The 13,197-nt window shown below is 44.1% G+C and overlaps 1 protein-coding gene across 1 annotated transcript in view; it reads left to right on the top strand.

Annotated features, from left to right (window-relative positions):
* The first annotated feature begins 1,721 nt into the window (after positions 1 to 1,721).
* The window catches only part of DIAPH1 (diaphanous related formin 1), a 93,542-nt gene continuing 82,066 nt past the window's right edge, over positions 1,722 to 13,197 (top strand). The window contains exon 1 of the mRNA XM_088675044.1: positions 1,722 to 3,723. Within this exon, the coding sequence (XP_088531170.1) occupies positions 3,580 to 3,723 (144 nt within the window). The 5' untranslated portion in view covers positions 1,722 to 3,579. The remainder of the gene's footprint in view (positions 3,724 to 13,197) is intronic.

Here is a 13,197-nt window from a genome sequence, read left to right as displayed (position 1 = left end):
TTGAAATGAAGGATTATTCACCCAGACGTGTCCAAAATGACATTGTTCTAGTTGCAACATCAGTTTCCTCTGATCTCATATTGCTCATCCATGTATGTAGTTCAAACTTAGAATATTAGAGCACAAGTTACAATGACTGATGTAAGATGGAAACATCTAAATTTAAAAATAAATTTTTCATTATATCTATAGCAATACTCATCCAAGAACGTCAAGAACGTGACTGCTGCAAAATGAACAGAACGAAACATTGACATGTTGGTACATAACTAGTCCCACTGCTGCTAATAGCATGACAAGATGTCATAGTTCTAGATAATGGCTTCATTTACAGACTCCGCAATGGGGCAAAAAAAGAAAAGAAAAGAAGCAAAAGCAAAGAAATGTGTGTCCTAAAAACAGTTTGTCTGTACACGTGTGTGTGCAGCTGGTATGCTTCACTATGGATACCATTCAAAGAGTCTAAAACATCATGAGCCATAATCTCAATCCATGACCACAGCATGGGGGAGCTGTGCTGACCCTCCCGCAGGTTGCTTGGTACTCCAGCATCCAGCATCCCTTTGGGGCTACTTCCAACCCTACAACTCTATGTGATTCAATTCTGTTATCCTTCACCATTGGCTGCACTTGTTGGGGCTGATGGAAATGGAGTCCCAAACCACAGGCTCTCCCCACGGTCTAGATATTGGTTAAGATCCAAAGCATTCCATGCTTATGGACCAGGGACTTTGCAAATGTTTATCTCTGGATGCAGCACTTTGCAAATGTTTATCTGTGGTTGTAGCCCCTGTGGTTGCAGAGTGCCAGAGGCTGCACCCTGGGGTCCCCTGATTCATGGGGGGTTGGTGCTGGAGCTGCTGTGGGAAGAGGGGGTCCAAAATGGCAGCATACCTTTATTTCCAAGTTATTTATTTCTTTTCTAGCCCACCTTTTCATGTACATGGCAAAATATGGCAACCCTAATTTAACAGTACAATACATAGTAAATCATTAAGAAAAACAATAGTCCTCTAAGAACAGATAAACAATAATAGCCAGGTAATTTTTTAAAATTAAAACACAGCTATGAAAAAAGACACAAAAGACTATCCTATTTCATTTTTTAAGACTTTTAAATAAAGGGTGTATTTTGGCAGAGGATTATCTTGGACAGAATTTGCAGTGCTGGAGTCTGGGCACCTACTGAGGAGGCCCTCCTTTGAGTTCCCTTCAAACACTTATGAGCTACTGGGACAGAGAGCAGGGCCTGATTTGAAGATCTCGGCATATGGGCAGGTAACTTATTCTTCAGCAGTTTAGAGCTTTATGGGTCATAAACACCTTGAATTGTGCATGGATGGACAGCTGCAAAGTCCCAGGCTCTCCAACTAGACCCTGTCAACATCCTGCCTGCAGTATTTAAAGCCATCTAGGTTTAAACCATGGGACGCAGGTGGTGCTGTGGGTTAAACCACAGAGACGAGGGCTTGCTGATCAGAAGATCGGCGGTTCGAATCCCTGTGACGGGGTTAGCTCCTGTTGCTCGGTCCCTAGCAGTTCGAAAGCACGTCAAAATGCAAGTAGATAAATAGGAACCGCTACAGCGGAAAGGTAAACGGTGTTTCCATGTGCTGCTCTGGTTCGCCAGAAGCAGCTTTGTCATGCTGGCCACATGACCTGGAAGCTGTACGCCGGCTCCCTCGGCCAATAACGCGAGATGAGCACCGCAACCTCAGAGTTGGTCACAAGTCAACTGGACCTAATGGTCGGGGGTCCGGGTCCCTTTACCTTTAGGTTTAAACCATAGGGGCAATTTAAGGAAATTGATACATACTTGTTGCAACTGTTGGTTTTGTGTGTGGGAGCTTTGGTTGGAAATCTAAACCAGCCTTGGCCCCATGTCTGACCTGCAGTATTATCCTGGACTATTAAGAGGCATGTTGCATGTCAGCCAGACTCAGCCTATTGTTTCCACAAGCAACACTCCTTTGCTGTTCCTCCAGGCTATCTTGGGCTCTACTGGCATTAGAATTTGCACAAGCAGGGCTAGCTTTAGAAGTTAAAAACAAAAAGAGCAAGACTCCAGCCCTTTATTGCGGCTGTTTGTTTAGGCGTGGACATGCTGCTGCTGCTCTATCTCAGTGCCACTACACCCCCCTCCCCACTACACCCCCCTCCCCACCCGGTTTCTCTTGATTTCTACGGGTAGCTGCTTCCTCGGCCACGGGGGATGTTTTAAAATGAGTTTTTCCACTCGGAACCCGGAAATCTCTTCTGCGATGCCTCGCTTTCCTTTCCTTATCTCTGTGGCTTCGGAAGGGAGAGCAGCGGAAGTTCTGCTCATTACCAAAAATGTCCATCTTAGAGATAGAAAGTGTAGAGGTACCATAGGCTTCAAAAACTTCAAAAAGATACACATTTCGTTTTTGATGGGGGAAATTCTGTTTTTACATTATGAAGGCGGAAAACTGCACCTTTCATCAAATAGGATAAGGCGAAATGGACGACGGCATTCAATTTGAGGGCTGGTTTTGGAAATGCTTTAAGGACACGACATGAACAGTGACTGGGGAAAAAACAAAACCCAATACAAAACCCAACAGTGCAGCTCTGAATGGGCAGCAACGGCTCCCAACCCCTACTACGAACTCAGATCTTAGTTTGAGTGAAAAAAAAGTTTTAAAACATTTTAAAGGGCATGTCTGATAGGGTTGCCATATTTTGAAGAGCGAAAAGAGAACAATAAACTAACCTTAGCCTAACCCCCCTCCCCCCTAATCTGCAACAACATTAGTAGACAATGTTCAGATAGAGTGTTAGGAGCTGAAAGCAAGCTTGTTCAAATAAAGTTCTTTGTTTTATTATAATAATGTGCCGGCAGGGGAGTTTGGTTATTGTTATTGTTATGCTATGTATGTGTGTTTTGTATTTGTGTGTTTGTGTGTGTTTATACTGCAAACCGTCCTGTGATCTTTGGATGAAGGGTGCTATACAAATTTAACAATAATAGCAATAATTTTTTAGGTCAGATTTCCGCCCCCAACCCGTGATACCTTTGCTGCCACTTTATCTTTCTCCATAGTAGAGAACGACTGGCAGGCAAAGAGAGAAAGATAGCGCCGAAAGGATATTTGAAGTTGTTTCTCCGAGCGCGAATGCCCCACTTCTACACCATTTTCCTATCTCTCTGCTTTCCTGGTTGCCTACCAACCGCCTTTTTCTCCCGCTGGTGTGGGTGAGGGAGGCGAGGGGCGTGGCTGCGTCTCACGTGGCGACGTCCCCGCGGTGGGCGGGGCGCCTGTTTCCTGGAAGGCGGGCCGGCGCTCGGAGCGAGCCACTGTGACGGAGGGCGGAACCCGGCTGAGGCGGAGTTCGGCAGGCGCGGCTGCCCGCCCGTTGAGAGGTCCCGTCGGGTGGGCGTCGAGTGCCGTTCCTGTCAGGAGTCGCTTGCCTTCCTCGCTCTGCCTCTTCCTCCCTCCCTCTCTCCTTCCCTCTCTCGCTCGCTCATTGACTCCCTGACGGACTGCGCCGGGATAGGAGATCCGAGCTGCCCCCCGTCCTGTTCGCGGCAGCGAGGGGCGGACTTCGCGCCCCGCCATGGAGGGCGGCGGCGGGGGATCCGCGCGCGGGACCGGCCGCGAGAGGAAGAAGAGCAAGAACCCCGCAGACGAGGCCCCCTCGGCGGCCGTGACTGGAGGAGACCCCGGAGGAGGAGGAGGAGGCGGGAAGTCCCGGAAATTCGTGAGTGTCCTCCTGACTGAGGTGGCCGGTCCGGGCGGGGAGGGGGAAGGAAGGAAGGACCTGCCGTGGCCGCACCTGCCCGCCCGGCGGGCGTTTCGGAGCCCGCGGCTGCCTCCTCCTCTGCCTCGTCCCGCGCTGGCCGGGGAAAGGCAGGCAGAAGCGGCCCCGGCCTCCGGCTCCCTCCCTGCGCCGCCCGCGCAGGTGTCCCGCCGGCGGCATCTCCCTCGGGCGGGGGGAGAGGGGGATGCCGGATCCGTCCCTCTCAGCCCTGCTGGAGCTGGCGGTGCCCGGCAGAAGTTCTCCCTTCCTTCCCCTCCGCACGTGCAGGGCTCCCTGCCTGACCCCGCTCCGTTTCCTTTGGGTGCGGGCGTGCATGCGTGAGAATTAATTGGAAAACAAGAGTGGTCTGCCAAAAAACAGGCAGGATAAGAAAGCCGTCGCTTCTTTACGATTGCCAAACCATGACTGTAAAACACACACGGCAAGTTTTGAAACCAGAATAGAATAGACTGAGACAGATTTTTTTCCTAAAGGAAAACAACAACCCCTCATGCAGGTTTTCTTAAACATCTGAGTAGGCTTGCTTCTAAATAGGAAGGTCTTCAGCAGGCACCAAAAAGTATACAGTGAAAGGCACCTGACCGACACCAATAAGCAATATTTAGGTGCCATTAGTTTCTGTGTGTGTGTGTGTTTGTGTGTAGAGGGCTTGGATCAGGAAGAGGGCTGGCTTGATTTTGAATGGTAGGGTTGAGCCAAGTTTTTCCATATAGAAGAGAGTCCGATTTCTGATCTTTCCCTCTTCAGTTAAAAGGACCTCACAGGAGGTTGTGAAAGACCCTCTGTTTTTTAGGCCCTCAGAGGAGCTGCTAAGAGTAGGGAAATGCTGGGTTAAATAAGGTGGTTTCTTATGTGCCTTTATGTTTCAAGTAGGCTACCTGTAGAATTTGTGTGTCTCTGGTGTGGAAGATGCTAATTCTCAGCTGCCTTTGTTTCTTATCACCTGGACCTCCTCTGCTGGGTGACATGTGAGCAGCAGCAAATGCGTGGCTTGGTCGCCTCATGGGTGAGCTGGCCCTGTTTCCAGGGCCATTATAACATCTGAACAGATAAGCCAGTGAGACGGCAAGGGACAGAAGGAAGAACAAGGAGCAATACTCTTGTAAAAAAACAACTCCCATCATCCCTAGCTAACATGACCAGTGGTCAGGGATGGTGTGAATTGTAGTTCAAAACATCTGGAGGGCCAAAGGTTGGGGATGCCTGGGCAAGATCCTATCATTCTCCCCACTAAAAGAGATGCTTGGGTTTTTGGTTGGTGTAGCAAGCTAACATCTTCTGGTGGTACGTATTTTGAACAGGTATTAAGAAGACTCAAGTGACTGAATTTGTACTTGTTGACTTGAATGTCATGTGGCTCCACATGAGCTACATTTACAGGAAGCTCTGCAACTTTCTACTTCTCTAGTTCAATAACAAACCCTGACATTGGTGCCATGGCCCAGAGATCCTGTGCTTCATTTTCCTGCCTGCTCTTGCCCTATAGAACATCTTGCTCAAAGTGAAGTACAGTGGTACCTCGGGTTGCAAACTTTGCTCCAGGATGAGAGCGAAAATTGCGCGGCAGTGGCAGCAGGAGGCCCCATTAGCGAAAGAGCACCTCAGAATGGACCTCCGGAACAAATTAAGTTCGTAACCTTGAGGTACCACTGTACTTGGTGTGGTAAAGTTGGCTACAACAGATAAAATTGTGACGTATTTCAATAGTAACTTTTAAATTCGCTGTCTTAATTGACTGTTTAATCCTCCACATTCGATGTCAGCGTTTCAGGACAAATTGTTTGCTTAATAACTGTCTTTTACCAGTTAGAGCCTGGGATGTTTAAGGCCGTAGTGCAGCACACACCTATAGCTTTATTAAATGGGAACCCTGAAATTTAGGACCCCCTCCAATCTGATGCTAAAGTTTTGTACTTGTTTTGTACCGCAAGTGACATGTTTTGTACAGCCCTTCAAGCTGAGTAATTGATAGTCCATCTGGGGGCTACGAGTATCCCCACCAAACCCAGTATTGTCTGATTCAATCCAAACAAGTGCCAAAAGCTCACACCTATCTGTGTGAAAGCCCCATTGAGTACAGTGGGATTTACTTCTGAGTAAAAGCTGCTCTGTAAATGTGCCAATAGGGAGAGAATTGGAATAGTAGTCTCTATGAGATCACAAAGCTGTGCAGAAAACATTCCATGGGGGGTGGGATTCCCCTGTGTATAAATCCAATTGGTTTGTCGTCGTAAATTCTTTGGAACTGCAGAGCAAGAGAAAAGGGTTAAGCACACCTCCCTGCACATTGCTGTCCTGAACTTGATTTCCTCTCCTCTCCCTTTACAGTTGTGAAAAAGATTCTGGTAACTTGAACTAGCCTCAATGTAGTTTGGCCCAGAGGCAAAGGTGTACACACATACACAGGCTTGATTGCAGAAATATGAGACTTGTGATTCCTTTTTTGCTGAACTAACAGATACACTTCTAAAATTGTATATCTTTTTAGATCAATTTATTACGTATAACTTTGTGAAAGAATGTCAGAGAAAGCTATCATTCACTGCTTCCTTTGAAGAAGTATGGCTAAGCTGGTTTTATCTTTTCATTTGGTCTATTCCTGAAGAGTTTTGTCACTTCACCTGTGTTTCGGGGGGGGGGGGAATCAAGATTTAATAGTGTTTTGTGCATGTACAGACTTGTATTTGGTTGAAAACATTCTTAGAAGTATAATTTATGGGTCCAGCAGAGCAGTATTTCTTTCGCCAAGCAGCAGAAGGTGGGCAGGAATTTGAGTCAAGCGTGGAAAACTTCAGTACCTTTGCGATTTCCTTGTACTCCTGAGAGGAGTCTTGGTTCAGAAAGAACTCTTGTTCATTCATTTGTCTTGCTTCTATACCCCCCTTCCTCCCATACTGGGTCAGGGTAGTCGGCAGTCTCCCAATCAAATCAAATACAATTAATTACAAAAAGGGAGGGGAAATCTTTTAACATCTAAAAAGTTCATAGCAAAAATACTTAATCAACCAAGTAAGTTCTATAACTCAGCAGACAAGAAAATAATAATCAACATTAACTTGGATACTCCGAATAACCTTCGTCCTGCAAAAGCCCGAGCAAACAGATATGTGTTCAGGCTGAAAAGTGTGTCAACAAGGAGGAAAAACATACTTCCATGGGAAGAGAATTCCACAAATGGAGTGCTGCCACAAATGGAGCTTGCACCATGCATAATGGGTCATGCTTGTATGTGTTCAGTATTAATGTAGTGCAAAAGCCTCTGATTACTCAGTGTTGAAACAGGCATGGTTTTAAATATTGTAGTTAGGGAAGTGTTAGGATAGTCACTTTTTAACCTGTTAACTAGTGATGTGGTTATGTAGCTTGTAGATCAGGCACCCCCAAACTTCGGCCCTCCAGATGTTTTGGCCTACAATTCCCATCATCCCTGACCTCTGGTCCTGTTAGCTAGGGATCATGGGAGTTGTAGGCCAAAACATCTGGAGGGCCGCAGTTTGGGGATGCCTGTTGTAGATGTAGCTTTGAGAGGTAAACTACCAGTTTCCGGGATTCTTTGGGGGAATCTGTTCAGCAGGTGATATTAAACCTGTTGCTGGAAACTGGCAAGTTGAATTCCCATTTCTTTATAATGATAGAAATATCACTTGCCTAGATTATAAATAGTTTTATAGCAGAGGTGTCTCAGTTAGGACACAGTTAAGAATTTCATGAAAATATCAAAATGGAATATAAATATTGACCTGACTATTTATGTTAAAGTTTAAGCTTTTTTATAGGTTTTTTTAAACTGGGGTGTTTAACTTCCAGTGGTGACTTCTCTTGCTGTCTTTTGTCAATGTGCATAGAGAGCAGCCATAAAATGTATGCTGATGGGCATCTTTTTAAAATGCTTAGGCTCCAGTTTCAAATGTACAAACGTAGTGCAGATAGCTTGACATATTAAACTTGAAAGTCACATGGACAGATGTCAAGTATTTATTTCCCATGTGTAATGAGACCATTCTGTAAGGAACTATTTAAGCGCTTTTAATTGCAGATTGACTTGCATTTGGTCTGTTTTGTTCTATTCTTGGATAATTAACAAAAGTTTATATCTGAGGGAAACCAATTACATCCGGTTTTTCTCTTGCAGCAGTATACTGTATTTACAAATTAGGAGAACAACGGAAGCAGTAAGCTTTAGAGTTTTCATTTCTAACAAAATGAAACTAAATTAGCAGGTTGTGTGTATTAACTTGGGATATTCAAGATAACTCAAAGTACCCACATTTAAGAAGAGAAAACTTCAGGATGATGCTAATGGATGTGCATTGGAAGAGTCCATCAAATTATACTTTATCTCTAGATGCTTTTGAAATCGATTAGATAAAATGTGTGCATGTCCCAAATGCTTTTATTGTACTTGTTCCTATTTTTAAGGGCAGAGCAGTCGACTAGGTAATCTTTTGAAGGTTGTGTGCTTTGATGCTTGCATTCATCTGAAAATAGAGTACGTAAGCTCAGAAGAAGATGAAAGAACTCTCTGGTAATGTTTAGGAGAAAGCTGTTGTTAAATAGTGGGTAGACGACACATCAATTCTTCAAAGCAGCTCTTTAGTATTTGGAAGCTGGAACAGAACTGAACTGACTGATGAGCCGGCCTGCTTTTATAGACAGCTGACTCAAACAATGTATCAAATCTAATTCATAGTTCCCTCCTAAAGTTCCCTCCTAAAAAACTGCCAAGGACCTGAGGGGAAACTATATACACCAATACATAACATCCCTCCCCACCGAGATAAGGCATTAGTTATGATCATAGTGGTTTCGTTATTTACAGCACTACTCGTAATGGTTCCTGCTGACATATAAGCATAATGGTTACATGAGTCTTCTCACTTGGTAATTTACAAGTTCAGTGAACATAGTCTGTCAAGTAAGCTGGACGCTTGGAAACTCTGCCGTACCGCCAGGGGCCAATACCAGAGTCCGGTGCCCCGCCCGATTCCTGCTGAGATTGTGATGCGGCCTAAACTGGCGTGGAGTCCAAGTTTATGGGTTCCGCAGGTGTTGCCCGTTGTGGGGCTGCTGTGGACACCGACCCGAGATCGATCTGCTGAGGTGTCTCAGTGGGCGGCAAATCCTCCGTCTCCCCACTTGTCCCAGTTTGTTGAGTCACCAGCTGTTTTTGTTGCGCTGCCCTGTAGTTTCGCTGGACGTACTGGGTTGAGAGATGACCGGGGTCTGATCTGGTCGAGGTGTCTTTTCCAAACCAGTCCACCCTCCAGCCCCACCTCATAGGAAACCGGGCCTGTACAGCGGCCAATGGTCTCCGGTACCCAACTCTGTCCTAGCCCATAGTTCCGTACATATACAGGATCCCCTGGGGCAAACCCCTTAGGTACCTTTCGCTCCACGGTAGATGGTCACTGCTCTAAGGCCCTGTCGGGATGTATGCGATCCAGGAGAGTGGTGAGCCTCCTTCCCATTAGCAACGCAGCTGGGCTACGGCCAGTCGCTGCGCTTGGGGTTATGTGTTGGGCCAGCAAAACCTCTGCTAGACGGAGGGTCCAGACTCTCTGTATTATACGCCTGAGTGCCTCTTTAGTTGTGCATACCATACGTTCCGCTTGGCCATTAGTGGCTAGATGAAAGGGAGCTGACCTGACGTGGCAGATTCTGTTCTTAGTCACAAACTCTTGGAATTCTGCCGAAGTGAAAGCGGTTCCATTGTCACTCACCAGAGTGTCCGGCAAGCCGTGAGTGGCGAATAACTTCCTTAGTGGTTGAGGTGGGTGTCACCTTGAGCCACTTGGAATGTGAGTCCCCCACAATGAGGAACTGTCGGCCCTGGAAGGGCTCTGCAAGATCTATGTGCACATTTGACCATGGGGACTGTGTGGATTCCCAGACTGTACTGGTGCCTTAGGGCAGTGGTCTTCAACCTTGGGCCTCCAGATGTTTTTGACCTACAACTCCCATGATCCCTAGCTAGCAGGACCAGTGGTCAGGGATGATGGGAATTGTAGTCTCAAAACATCTGGAGGCCCAAGGTTGAGGACCACTGCCTTAGGGGGTCTGGCTGCGACACTTGGCAGGGTTCACAGTGTTTGACCCAGCCTTCTATCTCGGCGTCCATGCCTGGCCACCAGACGTAGCTGCGGGCCAATGCCTTCATCCTGACTATTCCCGGGTGGGACACGTGCAGGCCTTCTAAGACCTTTCTACTAAGCAGGTGGGGGACTATGATTCGGCTACCCCACAATATGCATCCCCTGTGTGTCGACAACTCATCTTTGCGTGTTGTGAAGCTTGAGAATTCCGGTCCTGGCTTTCTGGGCCACCCCCTCCCCACCCCCTCTGCAACATGGGCCAACAACCTGTCCGCTGTTACGGTGGCAACATCTTTCATGTGCAGGGGCTGGTCAGGTAAGTCTTCCAGCTGCAATATCTGGTGAGCCGGAGCAGTCCCAAGGAGGGCTTATGGTCGGTAACGATAGTTAAGGGATGGCCATAAAGGAAATAGTGAAATTTTTTAACTCCTTTAACCACTGCCAAGCCCTCTTTGTCAATCTGGGAATGTGGTTTTAGGGGCTAGCAGTGATTAGAACCCAGACCTTTCAACTTAAAAACCAACCACTCTATTCACCGCATCATACCTGCTCTCAATATGTGTGTGTGTCAGGGTGGATTTGATTTAAATCACGATTTAAATCACTAGTCAATAAGACTTTATTAAAATCTCTTTTTTTACAGAAAGACTCACTCTTGCTGGTATAATATTAATATTTATAACCAGAGGAAGGTTTCATTTCTGGAATAATAAATTTTCAGAGTAGTTTTTACAGTTATATCAAAAATTACTGATTTGGTTATACTATTAGAAATACATAGGCATATAATTATGAAATTATTGTGAGGTTTAATAAGTTAACTGTTTATATTTGGACAATTTTTCTGCTGGACTTTATTGGAAGGAGAAAAATACCGTAATCATTTCCTTAATAACAATTTAAAACATTTATGTAACTAATGCAATAACATTATAGCATATGTATCCATGTTTGTTAACTGATGTGGTTAAACTTTTTTTAAAAAAAAACAGACTGAGTTTTAGCACACATGAAAAACTTGAAACAAATCCTTATTTCCTGATGAATAGCGTTTGGACTATAATGTAACTTAAATAGAAAACTATCTTTAGAAAGATTTTTCTTCCAAAAGCAAAAGCATTTTATTTTAAAAATCTGGTTTAAATAAATAAATAAAAATATCCGATTTTATTTATTTATTTATTTTAAATCATCGATTTTTATCCACCGTGATATATATGTCATGTACACCATGAAAATGCTTGGCTGTGCTTATCCGTAGTGCCGTTGGGGGTTAATGCAGATAAAGGGGTCAAGTGTAGGAGTTACCACAGACTGACCTGTCTTAACATATTACATCCTTTAAAATTTGAAGAGTATCATCTCTTCAGCCTATTATAAACAGACATCAATGGCTGCAGAATACTTGCAGCGATCGTCAACAAGTGGAAAAGATGGCACAAGAGTCTTTCTGCCTCTCTCTGTTGACCTTCTTCCACACACACAATTGAGGATTGAAATAGATAAGACTTCTATATTAAAAGTGCATATTTCATTACTGGTCACTTCAACTAAAAATTTAAAGCTCTACAAGCAGAAAAGAGCCTCTCATCCTTGTCAGATGTAAAATATTTCTTTTGTGAGTTACCCTAGTTGCTGCAAACTGAGTATTAATAATAGTCAAAATACTGATGATACTGTCAACAAAAACAAAGCTTTTGACTGTCTGTACATTGGGCCTAGTTAGAGATGTAAAAATTCTGGAAATTTTGAAGCTTGGAAAACCCCCGGTTTCCCCCCGGTTTTTTTATAGGGAAAAACGGAAATTTTTGGGAAAATTTGAAAAAATGCTACATTAGCACTTTTTTTCTTTTCCAGATTGAAAGTCATTCTGTTACTTTAGAAACATAAAATATAACTATGGACAATTTTAATGGGCATAAAATTATCACAACTAGCATATTAAAAATATAGTGTATCCAAACAGGAACTGAAATTTAACTTGTCATTCATCACTGTTTGCTATGCAACATGCTTACTCCACCTCCCATGTTTTTGCCCATGAGACCTTATGTATTTCCTCACACTGATGTGTGTGGTCTGTTAACCACTTTAGCTACTACTATATGCTTAAATTAGTTTATTTCACTTTTTAAAGACTGTTTTCCAGCATTTAATGTTTAAAATATTTTCATTTCCCCTCCCTTTCATAACACTTCTCTGATTGACACGATAACACCTATACTTTCAGGCCGTTTTTGTTGCTCTATATTTTCTTCCAGTGCTTTGAGGCCTAGTGAAGAGGAACAGATGCATATCACATGCATACAAAAACAAAACTGAAACCTTTTTCTTTTCTGGTGACAACAGCACCTCCTAAAGGAAGAAATGTATCTTGTTCTTGCATTGGAGAGTTCAGTTTGTAACCTAGGACTTGCTTGTCCTCACAGAAATTAGAATAATCTGATACCATACATATTTTTTAAAAATGATTTATAAAATATTTGAACCCCTTATCTTAAAACATTTTATTCATCATGTTAAAATAAAACATTCCATAATCTATTTATTTTTTCAATTTTCCAATTTTTCGAAAAAACAAAACAAAAAAGGCTTCAGGGGAAAAATGGGGGGAAACGGGTTTTTCCAGAAAATTTCTGGGTTTTTTCCGGGCCTTCACATCTCTAGGCCTAGTTCACTAGTAGCGTTTGGTGAAATAAATTACAGTGGAACCTTGGAAGTCAAATGCAATCCGTTCCGGAATGTCTTTCGACTTCTGAAACGTTCGAATTCCAAGGCGCGGTTCCCAATTGACTGACAGCTAGGCTTTTTGCAGATTGGAAGCCCTGTTGGACCTTTGGATTCCAATAAACGTTCAAAAACTGGAACACTTCCGGGTTTTTGACGTCTGGGAGCCGAAACGTTCAGGAACCGAGTGGTTTGAGAACCAAGGGGGTAATGGCTGTGCGCTTACGAATGTCTCGACATCCGAAAGAAAACCGTGGCGGTTTTAGATAGGGATTTTTTGACTTACGAATTTTTTCGTTTCCAATGCATTCTTATGGGAAATTGCGTTTCCAATGGCATTTTTCGGCTTAAGAATTTTTCGAGCTACGAAGGTGCCTTCGGAACGGATTAAATTTGTAAGTCGAGGCACCACTGTATTATCTTTCTGAGATGTTGCCATGCTGTCAAGGGGAAAGGCTTAAATGAAACTTTATTTAGAATGCACTGGGGCCCTGTTTATAGGTTTTATATTATTGCACTTTGCTAAGTGCTTTAATTCTGTTGGAACCAATCCTAAGAATGAGAGGAGGAAAAGCCTGTTTATACCGGATGGTTC

The sequence above is a fragment of the Zootoca vivipara genome, chromosome 8 (genome assembly GCF_965207765.1).
Source record: "Zootoca vivipara chromosome 8, rZooViv2.hap1.1, whole genome shotgun sequence".
NCBI classification, from domain to species: Eukaryota; Metazoa; Chordata; class Lepidosauria; order Squamata; family Lacertidae; genus Zootoca; species Zootoca vivipara.
Note: the sequence above shows the minus strand (reverse complement) of the source record. Positions and strands in the feature narration are given on the sequence as shown.